The sequence below is a fragment of the Podarcis pityusensis genome (genome assembly GCF_964106645.2).
Source record: "Podarcis pityusensis genome assembly, chromosome: 12".
Taxonomy (NCBI): Eukaryota; Metazoa; Chordata; class Lepidosauria; order Squamata; family Lacertidae; genus Podarcis; species Podarcis pityusensis.
Window position 1 is genome coordinate 47157360 of NC_138037.1, and position 17660 is coordinate 47175019.

General features: G+C 42.5%; 1 protein-coding gene across 15 annotated transcripts in view; it reads left to right on the forward strand.

Moving 5' to 3' along the window:
* The window catches only part of LOC308459473 (lysosomal acid phosphatase-like), an 84729-nt gene that overhangs the window by 66588 nt on the left and 481 nt on the right, over positions 1 to 17660 (forward strand). For 6 of the 15 annotated variants that reach the window (XM_080975012.1, XM_080975004.1, XM_080975009.1 and 3 more), the window contains 9 exons: positions 8564 to 8659; positions 9719 to 9805; positions 10513 to 10665; positions 11784 to 11885; positions 12286 to 12390; positions 13341 to 13473; positions 15144 to 15226; positions 15365 to 15471; positions 16981 to 17162. In XM_080975012.1, coding sequence (XP_080831138.1) covers positions 8564 to 8659; positions 9719 to 9805; positions 10513 to 10665; positions 11784 to 11885; positions 12286 to 12390; positions 13341 to 13473; positions 15144 to 15226; positions 15365 to 15471; positions 16981 to 17137 — 1023 coding nt within the window. In that variant the 3' untranslated portion in view covers positions 17138 to 17162. Of the gene's footprint in view, positions 1 to 681; positions 701 to 725; positions 747 to 3169; positions 3335 to 3649; positions 3804 to 3843; positions 4681 to 4713; positions 4840 to 5548; positions 5655 to 8563; positions 8660 to 9718; positions 9806 to 10512; positions 10666 to 11783; positions 11886 to 12285; positions 12391 to 13340; positions 13474 to 15143; positions 15227 to 15364; positions 15472 to 16980; positions 17163 to 17660 lie in introns of those variants that run through there. The other 9 variants (XM_080975013.1, XM_080975008.1, XM_080975007.1 and 6 more) reach the window with 9 other exon arrangements.

Below are 17660 nucleotides of genomic sequence, written 5' to 3' on the forward strand. Positions count from 1 at the left end.
GAGAAATTTTAAGTCTTTTAAAAATTTCTGTTGGGGAGTAGTCAAAGAGCTGCCCATTTTTCAAAAATCAATATAATAGAAGGGATCGAACTCACCGGGATCTTTTTAAGATGATTAGCGCTTGCAATCCTTGCCGGACGTAGTGAGCCGATGATAAGCACTGCTTGGATCGAAAATCCTCTCACAGTTTCTTTTAAAATCCTCTTAGTCTGCCTCAGACTGTTTGCTTCAAGTTGCTTCTTTTTTCTCTTTTAAAAACCTCAGCCGTATCCTTTTATTCTTCCTCAGAGAGGGCACCACTTGTGGTAACCAATTGACGGAAACCAGCCGTCATTTTGGGGTGCAAGGCAAAGAAAAACACACACAAAGGCAATATTTCCATGGACGGAGGGTAAAAAGCTCCTTCCTCTCTCTCCTCCGATTTTATTATCCTTTGTTCTCTCCAGCCGCATGGCTGCATTCCAATGTCTCACGTTACCTCATCCGGTCAAGCTTTAACCCACCCACAAACCATATAGGGTTACACTGCCCAGAGGGGGGGGGGACATAACTCCATATGAGGTCATGCATTCCAATACATTGTAAAGCTCAGAGTGCTGGTCAGCCGAGGTCAGGGGGCACCCTGCAATATTACAAGCCTTTACCATGGCTATGACTCCCACACCACTTTCATTTATCGAGCTGTTGGATCGGCCAGAAGGTTTGAATTCTGACAACTCATCTAGTGTAGTAAACAATGAATACAGGTCATTTATGGGGGGTGGGGCGGGGGGCAGGCGATCTGCCAGCAACAATAAAGGAAAAACATTGGGAAAGGAGGACTGTGCTACCAGGACAATTTGTACAGGCTCTCAGCTTATCACTGTGGCTCTGTTCAGTTCCTACAGCTTTGAAGTGCCTGATCCCATGCCAGCTGCAAAGGCTGTTCCAGCTCCCTCCTCCCTATGTCAAAGAAGATGTGTGGGTGGGGAGAGAAACATATTGTTGCATGACACCCCAATCACTGAGTGGAGTGAGATTCCAGACACTTTCCCAGGGTTCATGTTTCCTTCGGAATGAGGTACAGCAGAGACTGTGGTGTCTTTATGATATATGGTTTATTTACACATATAGGCAACCTGAGCTTACAATGGAGGGGCTCACGGCATCAACACTCCCAAAAGGTCTTGCTTCTCCCATTGCCACACCCTTGGACTGAAGCAGAAATCGAGGGTCCATGCTTAGGGTCATTACAAAGAAGTTGGCCTGACTATTCCAGCAATGGAATCGTTGCTGGATCCAGCAATTAGAAGGGACTCAGATGTACAGCCCATAGCTGTCAAGGGGGAAAGTTGACAGTTATGGTACAGCCTAACCCTGCAAAACAACAACAGCAACTCACAACAATTCCAATGGTTTGCCCTGCTGGCTTTGTCAAAATCAGTGTCAACCTGTCCTTTTTTAATGCATATTTTTTCATAATACTGATAGCCTTGAACTTGTTAATGTCTTTCACCAGCATTTTCCAAATTTCTGACAGCCTTCAACTTTTTGAGGTTGTAAAAGCATTTTGGCTCTAGTGTGCAAATAATTCAGATTCTAACTTCCTGAATTCAGTAGTGGCACAACAACTATTAAAGATGCTCTTTCCTTCTCTCTGTGGTGGCTTTTATTTACATGGATGTTGCCACCCTTCCCCCTCCCTTTAGATTTCTCAAACAGAAGTCATTTATATGGGGGGGGGGGTTGCAGCAGGTACTGTAGTTAAAATCTTCAACGGGTCATAAAATTGTATTGCGCTCTATGAACAACTTCCTCTGTTCTTCTGAAAAAGTGGTATCAATATATCCATATTGAAAAATATTCCTGAAGTACTCAAGGAGTTGCTACTGTTTTTCCAGCAATAGAATTTGCAGGGAAAGAATCTGCATACTTGTATACTTCTGAATTCAGACACTTCTGGATTCTACTAATTACAGAAACCAATAAGTTTATCCTATCAAAAAACAATCATGGTCTTTTCATGATTAACCTGGGTGTGGGGTATTTAATATGGAGAATAACGGGACCCCTTTGGGCCAGAATGAATGACCCCAATGAAGCATGTAGAACAAATGTACACATCGATTGGGTGTGCATAAATATCTAAACTGACGAAAACTGTGAAAAAGAACTTACTCACTAGATGTCACTCTACTCCTTCAAATCTCAGATTGTGGTTAAGTCAGCCAGGGATGTTTTTCACTGTAAGTCAGAATCTCCACTCAAATAAACAAGGATTATTCGGTGTTATGTTGGAGGGGATGCCAGGAAACAGGGAATTACATTCACATGTGGTGGGGGTGTAAATATGTACAATATTATTATTTTTTGGCAAGGGGTGTTTAAGGAGATAACAGAAATCATTGAGTTAAAGCTGACCGAAAGTCCAGAAGTAGCATTATTATCAATTTACGATGGCGTGGAAGGTTCACAGGCTATGAAGGACTTGCTCACAAATTTATTGACAGCTGCATGAATTATTATAGCTAGGAAGTGGAAGGGGCAAGCAGAATATAAAATGGAAGAATGGTAGAAAGAGATCTGGGATATAGCTATTAATGATAAATTAACATGTGCCATTAAGGTAAGATGGGGAATATGCAGGTGAAATTATTTTGAGGAGATAGGGAGGGTGTCTGTAGAATTTGTACTGTTAAAACGGAAAGGGATCAAATCATCGCAAGAGGTGTTGAAATTTTGGGAGGTTGGATAGTTACAATGGAATGGTCTCGGTGGTGGGGTGCACATTTTTATTCTTATTTATTTATTTATGATTATTACTTTGTCAAAATAAATAACAGTTTTTTAAAAACCCACAAAAAATTAGGAAAAAAATAATATCCACTTTCCCCCCTTTCACGTTTAATGGGGAAGCCACGTAACATAATCAAATATTTGTTCTCCTGTGTTTCCCCTGTGCTTTTTCCAGTCTCTCTTGAGAATTCACAAAGCCTCTGTGTTTTTTTTTGGTAGATGGGGTAGAAAACTGAACATTAGCAGTATGATTGCTGCAGGCATAGATTTTTTTTTGGCAAGGTAGTTCCACCCTTTCTGAAGGAGCGTATTTTTGACATGTGCACCTTGATCCAAACGATTCCAAGGTGCTCCAGTTCAGGGGAACAGATCTGGGGACGGAAAGTAACCTGTTGGTTCCGGCTCAATCGTTTTGGAGGCTATGTGAAAAACATTTCTTACCTAAACAGCTACCCCTTGGATCATCAACTTGGGGGGGGGGGGAATCTAAGGAGGTACCTGACCACAACTGCAGTAAAGTTTCTAATTGCAGCCTGGCCTTAGGCATGTTTCCTGCAAAGTAAGTCCTAATGATTTCAAAGAATCTAACTACAGTTTCCAAAGAGCAGTAAAGGTAAAGGTAAACGGACCCCTGACCATTAGGTCCAGTCGTGACCGACTCTGGGGTTGCGGCGCTCATCCCGCTTTATTGGCCGAGGGAGCTGGCGTACAGCTTCCGGGTCATGTGGCCAGCATGACTAATCCGCTTCTGGCGAAACAGAGCAGCACACGGAAATGCCATTTACCTTCCTGCCAGAGCGGTACCTATTTATCTACTCACACTTTGACGTGCTTTCGAACTGCTAGGTGGGCAGGAACAGGGACCAAACAATGGGAGCTCACCCCGTCGCAAGGATTCGAACCACCAACCTTCTGATCAGCAAGTCCTAGGCTCTGTGGTTTAACCCACAGTGCCACCTACATCCCTTCCAAAGGGTAGTAGTCAACTACATTTTACTCAGAGCAGACCAATTGAAATTAAGGATCAGGTAAATTCATTTCAACACAGTGGTACCTCAGGTTAAGTACTTAATTCGTTCTGGAGGTCCGTACTTAACCTGAAACTGAAGCACCACTTTAGCTAATGGGGCCTCCTGCTGCTGCCGCGCCGCTGGAGCACCATTTCTGTTCTCATCCTGAAGCAAAGTTCTTAACCTGAAGCACTATTTCTGGGTTAGCAGAGTCTGTAACCTGAAGCTAATGTCACCTGAAGCGTATGTAACCTGAGGTACCACTGTAGGTCTGAGTAGCATTTAGTTGAATGTCACCCATAGAATCTTACCTTAAAGATAACCAAATTTATTATGACATAAGAAGAGACTACGGTCCATTTATTTAGATGCATCTTTTTTTTGGGGGGGGGGTGTACACACACACACACACACACACACGCACACACACACACACTTGGCTTGTGGAGATAAGGAGCAAACTTAGTGAGAGGACTTTGGTATAACAGTTGGTTCTGTGGCCGGCCCTACCATTGGGCAGAATAAAGCAACCACCTCAGCCAACAGTTATGATGAGTGGGGTGTGATGGTGAAGTGGGCAAGGGCTATGAGGAACTTAAAGAACCTTTTTCTCACTTGCCTTTATATTTTTAACTATATGCTCCTCAGATTCGTTGGGCAAGGCTCCCACCTTTGACATGAAGCATTCTTGCTTCTTCTCCTCTCCTTGAAACCTTGAACCCAGGAAGAGCCTGTGTACGTTACTGATGTACATTACTTTAACAAGGGCAAACGCATTCAGTGGGAGAGGTGAGGCAAAGAGCAGCCACCATTATGGGCAACTAACTCATTACCTCAGAAAGTTTGGGTATGCCCAATGTTACCTTTCTGTACGGCCCTGAACCTTTAAGTGCAGGTTGGTAGTGAGGCTTTCCTTAAACTTTCAAAATGGGTTATCAATTTCCCCAGCACTGTAAGTTCCCCTCTTTTTTGGTTGATATCTTTTTTGTTTTAAAGGATCTAAAGTTTAGTTCCTGAGCATGACAACTTCTGAGAAAACTGCTGTGGAGCTGAGGTAAATGTGAAAATGTTGTTTCTGCTCCTGTCAGCGTGAAGCTCAAGCTTCAGGAGGCCACATCTCAAAAGACATTTCTGTGGAAAGATTGTACTATATGTTATTAATTTCACGACACTTCTGTAAATATCATTTTTGTGAAATCCTTACTGATGTACTGATATCTGTATAAAACCTTTGCTGTGATTCCCTCCAGAGACCTTTGCTAAACAATCTAAATAAATTAAATACAGTGGTGCCTCGCAAGACGAAATTAATTCGTTCCGCGAGTTTTGTCGTCTTGCAATTTTTTTCGTCTTGCGAAGCACGGTGTCGGGAAAGTTTTGGAAAAGCTTCAAAAATCACCAAAGTCTTTAAAAACCTCAAAAAAGGCTACCACACCGCGTTCTATGAGTTGCTCCTCGAAGTCAAGTCGCAACTGTATTAACGGTGTTAAGAAAAAGGAAACAAACTTGCAAGACGTTTCCGTCTTGCGAAGCAAGCCCATAGGGAAAATCGTCTTGCGAAGCAGCTCAAAAAACAAAAAACCCTTTCGTCTAGCGAGTTTTTTGTCTTGCGAGGCATTCGTCTTCTGAGGTACCACTGTAGTTACATCTGTATGCCAAGCCTTTGTGAGGTAAAATGGTGCAGCTACACATCACTAAAATCCTGTTGCCCTAGAGTTTGCTATTCATATGTGAAAGCACCCCCATTTTGTTCTTATTTTCAGTTATTGAACATGTGTCTACGGAATCTTAATTAATGGAAAAGATTATGGCAACGTGTCCTTTCCTTAGAGCCATGAAATATAATTTCCATTTCCCTCAAACAACCAGGTACACTCGGTTCCTCTCTTGCAAATCTTAGATGCCCTGTATTAGCTAAAGGGCATAATCCTGACCATAATGGATGCCTATGATGTCTGTGTCCAATTTCTGCTAAGGGCAAATGTTACTATGGTCCACTGGCGGTTGGGTCTGTTTCTACAATATTATGTACCTCAGCTTTTAAACATTCTCTTCTTCCATGAACACTTAATCTATGGAGATAATGGTATTGTGTTGTGCTGATGTCCTCCTTGACTGACCATGCTGTGGAACTTTGATGCCCATAATTATTTGCCCATGCGAATACTTCAACTGGCCATGAGATTATGCATCTGTACAGAATATCTTCTTCTTAATCATTTTTATTGGTTTTACATATACAAAGTTATAAGCGAAGAATCGTAAAGTATATTCATATAGAGATTCCTCCATATCTCAGGACTTCCCTCCATCCCCTCCACGGGGTCCCATTTTAAACATTTAATACTGTACTACATATTCTTCCACACTCCAATTTTTATATCAAACCATATTATCCATGGTAATTTTAACACTACAAGTAAAGTAAAAATCCTGCTTTTGTTTCCATCTGCTTACAGTGGTCTCCTAAATAGCTTATAATTTTTTCCCATACTTTTATTAAGTTTTTGTCCTCTTGGTTTCTGAGTGTTCCTGTCAGTTTTGCCATCTCGGCATAGTCCATCAGCTTGCTTTGCCATTCTTCTCTGATAGGGACTTTGTCTTCTTTCCATCTTTGGGCTGGTAGCATCAGGGCGGCTGTTGTTCCATACATAAAAAGTCTTTTCTGCTCCTTTGGTATGTCGGTACCTATAACTCCTAATAAAAAGGCTTCTGGGTTCTTAACAAAAGTTATTTTCAGCACTTTTTAAATTTCATAATTTTTCATCTCCCAGAAAGCTTTTATTACCTTACATGTCCGCCACATATGATAAAATGTACCTTTTTTCATTTCCAGCAGATATTATAACTTGTCCTATACATTTTTGCATAGAATATCTTCTAAATAAAAGGTAAAGGGACCCCTGACCATTAGGTCCAGTTGTGGCCGACTCTGGGGTTGCAGCACTCATCTCGAACCACCAACCTTCTGATCGGCAACTCCTAGGCTCTGTGGTTTAACCCACAGCGCCACCCGCGTCCCTTTTATCTTCTAAATAGGTTTGGGTTATTGTTACCACCATCACTGACATACCTTTACCCTGAGTGACAACAAGTGTGGTGGGCGAGTGGCGTGTTTCTCCCCTCCTGGCAGCAATGCCACTATGTTTGCTTATTTATTTAGAAGATTTGCACCCCACCTACCACTGGACTGAGAGGTCCTCAAGGCAGCTAGCAAAAGACCGTAATAACATGAATGCATATACACAAACTGAGCTGGGGATGGCAAGGGGTTGGGGTAAGCTTCCTGCAGCTATTCCTTCTCTGGCCAATTGGAAAGGTCAAGGCTCACCTTCAAACTACCATGATGTTCTTCCTGGAGGTCTGAGCCTGCAACCTCCCCATTATCTTTGGTTCCCTGCCCATAAGCAGAGACCTAAGTGTCCTTCCTTTTGGAGAAAAGCAATGGGGCACATCCCCCAGGCAAGTGTGGTCCTCCAGGCCTACAGAATTTGGCATCTCCTTCTCAGTCCTTGACTGTATTACAAAAATACATAAATCAGTAGCCTTCAAGTTAAACTCCAAGATCAAATTTACAGAGAGTCTCCACCCCTTGATTTGCTCTTTATAAAACACAACTTTCCCCCTTTCCACCTTCACTAACGGGGAGTAACGGGATCAGTGATGCATCTGTGGCACGGTTTCAATAGTTGTGGCTTCGCCTTCTTCATCCTGTTCTTGGGTCTGCTTCTCCCAAGTATCACAGGAAGGGAACTGAAGTACGTTGTATTGGTAAGCATGAGGTCTTCTTTTCATTGCTAACAATGACCTTGACAGTGTTGATCTTTGCTGTTCTTCTTTCTAAATTATGTTCCTGTGAATAATTTTATGCATTTTAATATGCTAAGTAGAATTTTTTTTCAGAAGGTTTCTGAAATTTCTGAGCTTTTTCTCTTCCCTCCCCCCTTAAAAAAGACCACTAGGAATATCCCACCCCTAGCCCCTATTTCTAACCAGAATTTGTGGTTGCCATCTTTCCATTATTCCCATCCCACACAATGCTTTTGATGAATGATGCTAAGTACCACCACACACAAAAAGCATTGTTTAAAGGACAGGGTATAAAATGTCTAAACGAGCAAGCAAGTATACAAACCAGAGCTTGAACAAAAATATTGTCTAATTGAATTTAAACTCTTGGTTTTTCTGGTCAGCTTTATGAAGAACATACAATGGGCTTGTAAGTGTTCAGTACAATAAGATATAAGACATGAAAGAAGCACTAAAAATATAATTAAAAATTATACATCACAGAGCAGATTGCAAGCACTACAGTAGTTAATAAAAACCATTAAGTGGTCCACCAAGACCATCAGCAGTTTTCAAATGGTCCAGGAGAAACCACTGCTCTAGAAATTCCTGACGTACATTGTGTTCTCCTCTCAAAAGGACAAAAACTAAATTCAAAATACAGCTGTATTAGCGAATCCCCTTCAACCTCTCACCCCTGCACAGAATTGCAGAGGCACAGGACCGCTAGGAGATATTCTGGCGGCTTTTTCATAGTGCATTTCTCTGATAGACGAAGGCGATAATATTATAGCCACTTACTTAAAAAGCAGGACTTACTGAAGTCAAGTCATTGGGACTTCTGAGTAGACAGGTATGGGGTAATGTTGTGAGAGGGTTGTGTGCTTCACATTTAGAGCGGCAGCAGGGCAGCTAATATTTCATTCTGATAGATTGCATCCAATTCTATTTTCTTGAAAACTAATGCAATCTTCAAAACATTTCACCAGGTTTACCGGCATGGCGACAGAAGCCCTCTTTCAACTTTTCCCACTAATGTGGTCAAAGAAGATGTCTGGCCACAAGGATATGGAGAGCTCACAACGGTCTGATAATGCTCTAAGAAATGAAAACATATTTTGTTGATTTGTTTGCCTTTATATAATACTCATTAATATACTAACTATTAGTTTTATTATTTTATTTAACAGAATGGCTATACTGCTCAAACGTCCAAATCTCTACAAAGCTTCTGAAACTTCTGAAACGTTGTTATTTATTATTTCAGGCTCCAATAATAGCAATGCCCATTTCAGTACAATGTACACAAACAGTAATATAATTTATGTATGGTCCACTAACCCAAATTACAGAATGTTAACTACACAATTTTTTTTTTAAAAAAAAGCGAAGAGCAATCATAGTCTAAGGTCAATTGCAGCATTTAGAAATTTTGCAACGTTCTAATCCGTGTGCTGCGCTGGTGCTGGCTCGCCAGAGCAGCTTTGTCACGCTGGCCATGTGATCCGGAAGTGTCTCCGGACAGGGCTGGCCCCCGGCCTCTTAAGTGAAATGGGCGCACAACCCTAGAGTCGGACACGACTGGCCCGTAAGGGCAGGGGGGTACCTTAATCTTTTGCTGCTGTTGAGCATGGGTTCCATCTTCCTCACCCCAAACTGAGTCCTTATAAACGACACTTCCTCATGAGGTAGTGTTGTTCCAAGAATATTGCTGTGGGCAAGAAGGGAAAAGCCATGCATCAAGCAGGATGTGGAATGGCAACAAAACAGTGTTTAGAAGAAGAAAACCTGATGCCACCATCATAAGCCCCCGCACAGTGAAGAGCAGTGAACATTTTACTCCCAGGCCATATCAGCACACATCCATAACTTGTAACAGAATCTGGTCCAGCCTCTTTTTTCAGTCTTGGAGACCTGCCACAAATCTAGATGTTAACCTTGTTCTCCTGGTGCTGCGGAAAGGAACAGGCCAAAATCCAGAGCTTAGCTTTTTCATGATGGTGTAATGTACACCCAACACCGCGAGCCTAGAATACACAAAGTGTTCCTTTATCCGTTGAAATAGTCAGAAGTAGCTTGGAGGGGACGGTAAATTGCATCAATGAGTTTTACATGCATACTTTTCCTTTTCCTTTTTCCCACAGTGTGGAATGCAGCAGCAATACTTGTTGGGTCAACTCATAAAGGACAGATATAAGGACTTCTTAAGTGATGAATACAAGCGAAAGGAAGCAAGTATTGGAACTAACTTCCCCGTTTTCTCAGCAATAGCATTTATACTAATATAATGTTAGGGTCAAACTATGATAATAATAATAATAATAATAATAATAATAATAATAATAAATAAAATTTTATTTATATCCTACCCTCCCCAGCCGAAGCCGGGCTCAGAGCGGCTAACAACAGTAAAAGTAACACAGTTTACATGAAATCACAATCAATTAATTGAAATACATTCTAAAATCAATTCATTCTAAAATGCCGCTTAGCTATGGATGGGTTTCCCCATGCTTGTTGGATTGGGACAAGCAAATAGAAGCAGAAGTGTAGTGATTTCCACCATGTGTTCAAAATTTACTCATAATTGCAATCCCCACAAGCCTAGCAGCATCCGCAGTGACTTTCCATCGCCAACCTTTCCCCTCCTTACAATGGCTACTATGATCATTGCAGCAGAGAGGGCGAGAGAAGGTGAAAGACCCTGTCTTTCCTTTCCCGTGTTCTCCTGGTTCTGTCCCTCCCCTCCCATTGGATTTCCAGTTAGGAGATGGGGCACAGACAGAAAAAGAAGACAGCAGTCACCAGAACAGCAACCCTGAAAGTGGGTTGGTGTGGGTATGCAAGTTAGATCTAAACCTCCCCCTGTGGAAAACAACCATCTAGGATCAAAATAATAATACCATCCTGAGCCACTCTTTCATTTTATCCTTCTCAGATTTATGTCCGAAGTACGGATTATGATCGAACCATTATGAGTGCTCAAGCCAATCTGGCCGGACTCTTTCCTCCTAAAGGAAACCAAATCTGGAACAAAGAGATCGCTTGGCAACCAATTCCAGTTCATACTGTGCCACGTTCAGAGGAAAGGGTAAGGAAACGTGTGGTATTTTTAACCTTTTCCACTCCCAGTTCAATGGAAACATGGCAACCTGAGAGGTGAATATTTCACTTAAATAGAGAGATAAATAGAGATAAGAGAGAGAGAGAAGTCTTGGAGTTATGATGCAGCGTTAGAGCTTCTATTTGCAAAAACCAGCTGTAAAGGTAAAGGGACCCCTGACCATTAGGTCCAGTCGTGACCGACTCTGGGGTTGCGGCGCTCATCTCGCTTTATTGGCCGAGGGAGCCGGTGTACAGCTTCCGGGTCACGTGGCCAGCATGACTAAGCTGCTTCTGGCAAACCAGAGCTGTGCACGTAAACACCGTTTACCTTCCCACTGGAGCGGTACCTATTTATCTATTTGCACTTTGACGTGCTTTCGAACTGCTAGGTTGGCAGGAGCTGGGACCAAACAATGGGAGCTCACCCCGTCACGGGGAGGCTCTGTGGTTTAACCCACAGCGCCACCCGCATCCCTCCAAGGGCCCATGGACCAAGGCCATGGGCATGGGGAAGGTAGTCTGTGACGGCACTTGGAGCTTAAATGCACCAGCAGAAGTTACAGTGTGCATTAAAATCCCTGCTCGGCGGGGCACACTTGACCCTTGCTGCAGTCACACTCAGACTCTGAGTAAGGAAAAGAAGAACGTGAAGTTTATTGTAGGAAATATTTGTTGGATACCACAGGTCCTAGGTGCAGCTGAGGTAAATGTACAAAGAACCATGCTTGCTCTTCCATCTCTGCAGTAGAGCGAGAAAGGAAAAATAACTCCTCTCAATGGTGGGGTGAAGAAGGAGGAAGTGAGGTCAGCAGCCCTGAGAGTATCAGTCTGAAGAAAGGTCAGCACTGAAAGTCTAGCAAGCATGGAGGCTCTACTTTCTATCTCCATGCAAACCCACCAAGCCTTTAGCACAAGCCGCCCCTGACCAAGGCAACTTTTTGCAACAGAAAAAGTGGGAGTTCTAATCACACGCTACTGACTGGTTGCTCTTCAAGCATCTTCCCACTAATAATCTGAATTTAGGATGGACATGTGTATTATACACAGGCAGATGACAATATGAGGAGGTCTTTTTAGCTGATATGTTTCATTTCATTTCATTAGTTGTTGCATTATCCTGTTCACGCTCCATGTCCAAAGTTCGGTCAGCTTCTAAAGGAAACTTTTGGATCCAAAACAGTCCAGGAAAAACTGAAAAGTCAAATGGTAAGAAATGGAAAGGGAAAATCTTATGGCTGCAATCCATGCGAGTAAATCCCACTGAAATCAATAGTGCTTACTTCTGAGTAGACATACCTCAGAATGTGCTGGGAATGTCTGATAAGACAGCCAAATGCTCTTTTGTTCCTTTCCTCCTATCCTCTCTGAAGTGGAACAATAAAATTCAGGACAGATGTAGAAATGTCCAGTCACAGGCAGCCCACTAATAAGAAACTCCCCATTTGCATGGGGGTTGCGTTCCTGGCGCCCATGCGCATTGCTGGAGCATGCATAAGCCCACCCCACCTCATTAAACCCCATTATGCCCACACTCCCACCCCCGTTCCATTCCTACCATTCATTTGCACTTACTGGTTCATTAATCCTTCTGCTCTTTATCTTTCAGCCATTTCTAGGTCAATTAGCATCTAGCCTGGGATACGATATGAAGGCTCTTCTGGATTTTAAGAGTCACAAACTCTGGAATGCGTACGATGCTTTACTTGTTCAGGTAATTTCTAGTAAACCTATATGAAACTCATTCATCCCCAACAAAACAGACCAAGGGGTTTAGGACGAGGTCAGGTGGCACATGGCAGATAAAAGCCACACTTGTGGCAAGGTCATTAACGATCCTGCTTTCAATATTATTTGTGCTGGAGGCTGTTGTAACCATAGTAGCAGAAGCTGCAGTGGTCCAAGCTACTGTTTACATTGTGGATGAGGAACCATTTTCAGCTACAGGGATGCATTTCCATCTAGGAAACCTTCCAAGGTAGAACCACGTATCAGTGGTGGTTTTAGGGGGCAAGGTTGTGTAGAGCTATAAATGTACATTTTACCTTTGTGCGGTTCTCAACCTGTGGGTCCCCAGATGTTGTTGGACTACAACTCCCATCATCCCTGAGCTCTGGCCTTGCTAGCTAGGGGTGATAGAAGTTGTAGTTCAACAACATCTGGGGACCCACAGGTTGAGAAAGGCTGCTACACACACACAAAACCACACACACACCTCTCTATGCTCCATATAAGAGACATTATCAGAAATCAAAGACACATTTCAGCCAAGCTAAAACACCCCTTTAGTTAGGCAGAGGCCTATTCTCCCCCCACAAAAAGGGGAACTTCTAGACTGAGTTCATCAACCCAGTTGGGACTGTGTGTTTTTTTTCTTTAACTGCCATAGACATGGGGCTGGGAGAGGAGACCTCAAAAACCTATGTAGTCTAATTCTAATCCTACAATTGTGGAAATTTATTTAGACCAAATCCCCTCTCATTGTAATATTGGTTTTATTAGCTGGCTGTGAGCCATTTTGTGTGGGCCCCAATGTGACATGGAATGGGTTTTCCTATATAGAAACATGAAGGTCTGTGAAACAACAGAGCAGATGAGAGTGAGAGAGCAAAGGCATGGCTGATAGATGAATCACCACCCGCTTTTATTTCTTTTCAACTGTAGAAAAAACATAAGCAGCCATTACCAGCCTGGGCTACTGACGACGTCATGGACAATTTGAAAGATCTTTTGGCATTTTCCTTAAATGCAATGTTTGGGATACACGAAAGAGAAAAGAAATCACGACTACAAGGAGGTAAGAAAAAGCAAAACAAAGCCCACATCTTTCTATATGGCATGCATATTATCTAAAGGAAGAGCAACTAACTTATCTTGGTTCAAGGGCTGCATTGAAGGCTGGACACTCAGAGAGAACAAGTGCTGCGTGCCTCATGTGTAGACACAAAGGATGGATCTAGACTCATTAACAAACGTTTCAGGAAAACGTATTATAAAGCTTATAGTGAGAAGTCATGTTGCCAAAGGGTCCAACTCTACAGCGCCATCTGGTGTCCCAATGTTATAGTGCATTTAAAACACTTCCGGGGGCCACTAGGGGGCACATCGGAAGATGGCTGACAATAACATCTCTCCGACCCACACGAGGTAATTTGGAGGCTATGATGGGAGTAATTAGCCTCCCTAACCCCCCCCCAGGACGGTGGGGGGGACTGCCTTTGCCTGTTGTGCCCTATACCACCCCCGAACTTGTGGGGATGGGGGCACTAGGCACAAAGCCCTCCTGTGGGATTCTGGCACTCCTGGACGCCGTCCCTGATTTGCGCCACTAGCTGCAAGAACTTCAAAAGAAAACAATTTGAATGAAGGAATGCACATATTTCAAGGAAGGAGGGGAGTAAAGACTGCTATAGAAGAGATCTCTGATAAAACAAGACAAGAATAAAACATGAGAAGATACGCCAAGACACGGTATGGCAATTGACTGATGGGGGAGGGGGAAAAAACTTTCCTTTCTTTTCTTATGTGATTAACAAGAATCCCCTCCCCTCACGAGTCACGAGTCAGAAATGTCGTTTTAAGGACTTAAGCTGTGGATTTAAGGCTGTGTGGAGATAAACTTTCGAACCAAAGCATGTTTTAAGAAGAGCGAGGAATGTATAAGAGCTTGGGAATGACGCAGTTAAAAATGCCGTCGCCATATTGGGAAGTTCTGTCGGAGGTCTTGAGTCTGGGAGGAGAAAGAGAGAAATAGAGCTGTTTATATATTGTGGGTGAAACTCCTCAGAGGGACTTAAGAGCGACAGCTTTGCAAGATGGAAAGAGCGATGTTATCTATAAAGGCAATGATATATGGAAACCATCTCGATTTGAGGAATAGAAGAACGGAAAATTCACACAGGATTATTATTATTATTGGTGTTTATCGGCTTAAGGAGACTATCAGAAGAGATCATAAAGAAAAAAGAGAAAATATATAAACAAGATGTGATGTGGAAACAGCAAGATAAGACTGGATAGAATTATGAACTCTGTTTGGAATGATTTGGACATTAACGCAGTAGCAAGAAGATGATCAGAATCCCCCTTCGGATCTTGAAATATGGGTCCCCCCCAACAAAATTTAAAATTTGGCTTTGTAATTCGGAATTTATGTGATGTGATTTAATTTGATTTGATTGGCCGGTTAATAAACATTATTTAAAAAATTAAATAAATAAAACCCTTCCTTCCATTGCTAATGTAGCTGAGTCTGAAGTCACATTCCTATGTGTATATAGACCAACTCAGCACCCATATTGTATACCCGTCAACTGTCCCAATTGAATTGGGAGTATTACTAGAACGTTAGAACTTCTCTGCCCCAGCTGAAAAAAAAGTCTTTGCCAATTTACTTTAACAATTGGTTAAAGATAAAAGGGCTTCTTGGTTTCACCAGCATTTGTATTCCTTTCCATCACCATTAAGGTCTCCTTGTGAAAGATATTTTGAATAAGATGACAGAGGCTACTGAGTCCACTGATGGAAGAAAAATGTTAATGTATTCAGCCGTAAGTATGAACATTTTAAATTGACCAAACCTTCTGTAGCTCGCATTCTCCTGCTACTTTTTGGCTCCCCTCTTTAAGCAGACTATTTGGAAATGTGCTTTGTCTACTCAAGTAACATTATTTTTCTCCCTTTTATAGCATGATACCACAATAGTTGCTCTCCAAGTAGCACTCAATGTTTTCGACGTAAAGCTACCTCCATACGCCGCCTGCCTATTTTTTGAGCTATATAAAGAAGACAGTGGGTAAATATGAACTTGTATATTCAATAATTATCAGTGATTTATTGGGTAAGCATCTGCAAATTCACTCATCTTCTCAAACACAGTATTTCTTCTCACAATTCCTGCACTGCTGAAATGGGTCAAAAATCAGTTGCGTTCCCTCTGCGTTTGAGCTTGATGTCTGGCTGTTCAAAATGCTATTGAAAAATTATTTCATAGCTGAGTGGGTGAGGTGTGCATACCTTTGAAAGACAGAAAGGGGTTGAAAGGGTTGAGTCACACTTTGTGCCAAATCTACAATATTGATCATTGATGCAGAGCTGAGAAATCCCAATTAAATCATAATTACTTGAAACAGCAGGTTAGAATTGGGCAACAATGAAAAGGTGTCATGGGCCTCCCAAATGAAAGACTGAGAGATGCTCAAGAGAGGTTGTCTACCCACTTTTTCCTAACTTTTCTTGATTATTAAAGAAAAACAAGACTAAATTCCACAAAATATCCAATTTCATGAAAGGATTTCTTAAACCACATCCAAAACAATAGTGCAATTCTAGTCACACTTAATGGGTCATAAGCCCCATTGGGACTCACCTCTGAGACAACATGTGTATGATTATGCCTCAACGCACTTAATAGAGAAGAATCCCAACTGAACGCAATGAAATTTACTTCTAAGCAACTATGCCCATAATTGCACTGCCTGAAGGCTACATTCCTGGGCAGAATTCAACAAGGGCTGCCTGTAGGCATGAAATCCTTTGCAGGCTTACTTCAGAATAAACCCCATTGATATCTGTGGGACATATTTCTAAATATATATGCATGAAATAAATTGAACAACCAGGCAGCTTGCGACAAAGGGCTGGTTTTGCTTCTTTAAGTAAATCCCATCAAGATGATTAGCATTCAGTCGAGAAAATCAGCAACTTGTCTTGAGCCTTCCGTGGTTAGCAGTACAGAAGTCCACCCATCTTATCAGAAGACTTCTCAGATCAGTTCTTATGAAATGGAAGTGAGGCCTGGGTGATATATGGCTGCATCTTGTAGAAATGACTTCTTCTTTCTTTGGCGATCACTCAAAGCCGAGTAAGATTGTCTTACATAAACACGGTTTTAACAATGAAACCACAAGTGACTGTGGAGGCCAATTCTGGATGCACATGTCCTTCCACAGTGGGGACATTGGTTTCCAGGCGGGAATTGATCACGGTGTGGATTTGCCAAGCATGCCTTCCTCCTAGCATGTTTCTCCCTTGCGTCCTGAGTTCAAGTGTCTTCAAAGGCCACGACACCTTTGGTAAAGGCTGTTCTCCAACTGGAGCGCTTGCAGGCCAGTGTTTCCCAGTTGTCAGTGTTTATACTACATTTTTTAAGATTTGCCTTGAGACAGTCTTTAAACCTCTTTTGTTGGCCACCAGCATTACGCTTTCCATTTTTAAGTTTGGAATAGAGTAGTTGCTTTGGAAGACAATCATCAGGCATCCACACAACATAATGCTCTTAATGACCTACATTTCTCTTTTTCAGTCAGTTCACCATTGAGATGCACTATCGGGCCCAAAAAAATCTTCCACCCCAAGCTCTTGTTTTGCCGGGCTGTGAAGCGGCTTGCCCCTTGCAGAAGTTTAAAGAACTGGTTTCTCCTGTCATACCAGAGGACTGGCAAGCAGAATGTAATTCTTAATGTAGGATGGCATCATAAATGAGAGGTAAGATAGGTAGCAGGGTTGATACCAACACATATAAAACCGATGCATCAACATTCAGTTTCTCAGCTTGACCTTCCTCACAACACCCCTATGAGGTAGATGAGGATGAATGGCCCAAGGTCAAACAGTGCACTTCATGAGGCTACCTTTGACCATGACTCGGAAACTGCAACTAATCCCGAATGTGGCAGCTAAATTGGTGTCTGGGAGCGGCCGCAGGGACCATATAACACCAATCCTGAAAGACCTGCATTGGCTTCCAGTATGTTTCCGAGCACAATTCAAAGTGTTGGTGCTAGCCTTTAAATCCCTACATGGCCTCGGCCCAGTATACCTGAAGGAGTGTCTCCACTGCCATTGTTCACTAAGGTCCAGCTCTGAGGGCCTTCTGGCAGTTCCCTCACTGCAAGAAGTGAGGTTACAGGGAACCAGGCAGAGGGCCTTCTCAGTAGTGGCACCTGCCCTGTGGAACACCCTCCCATCAGATGTCAAGGAACT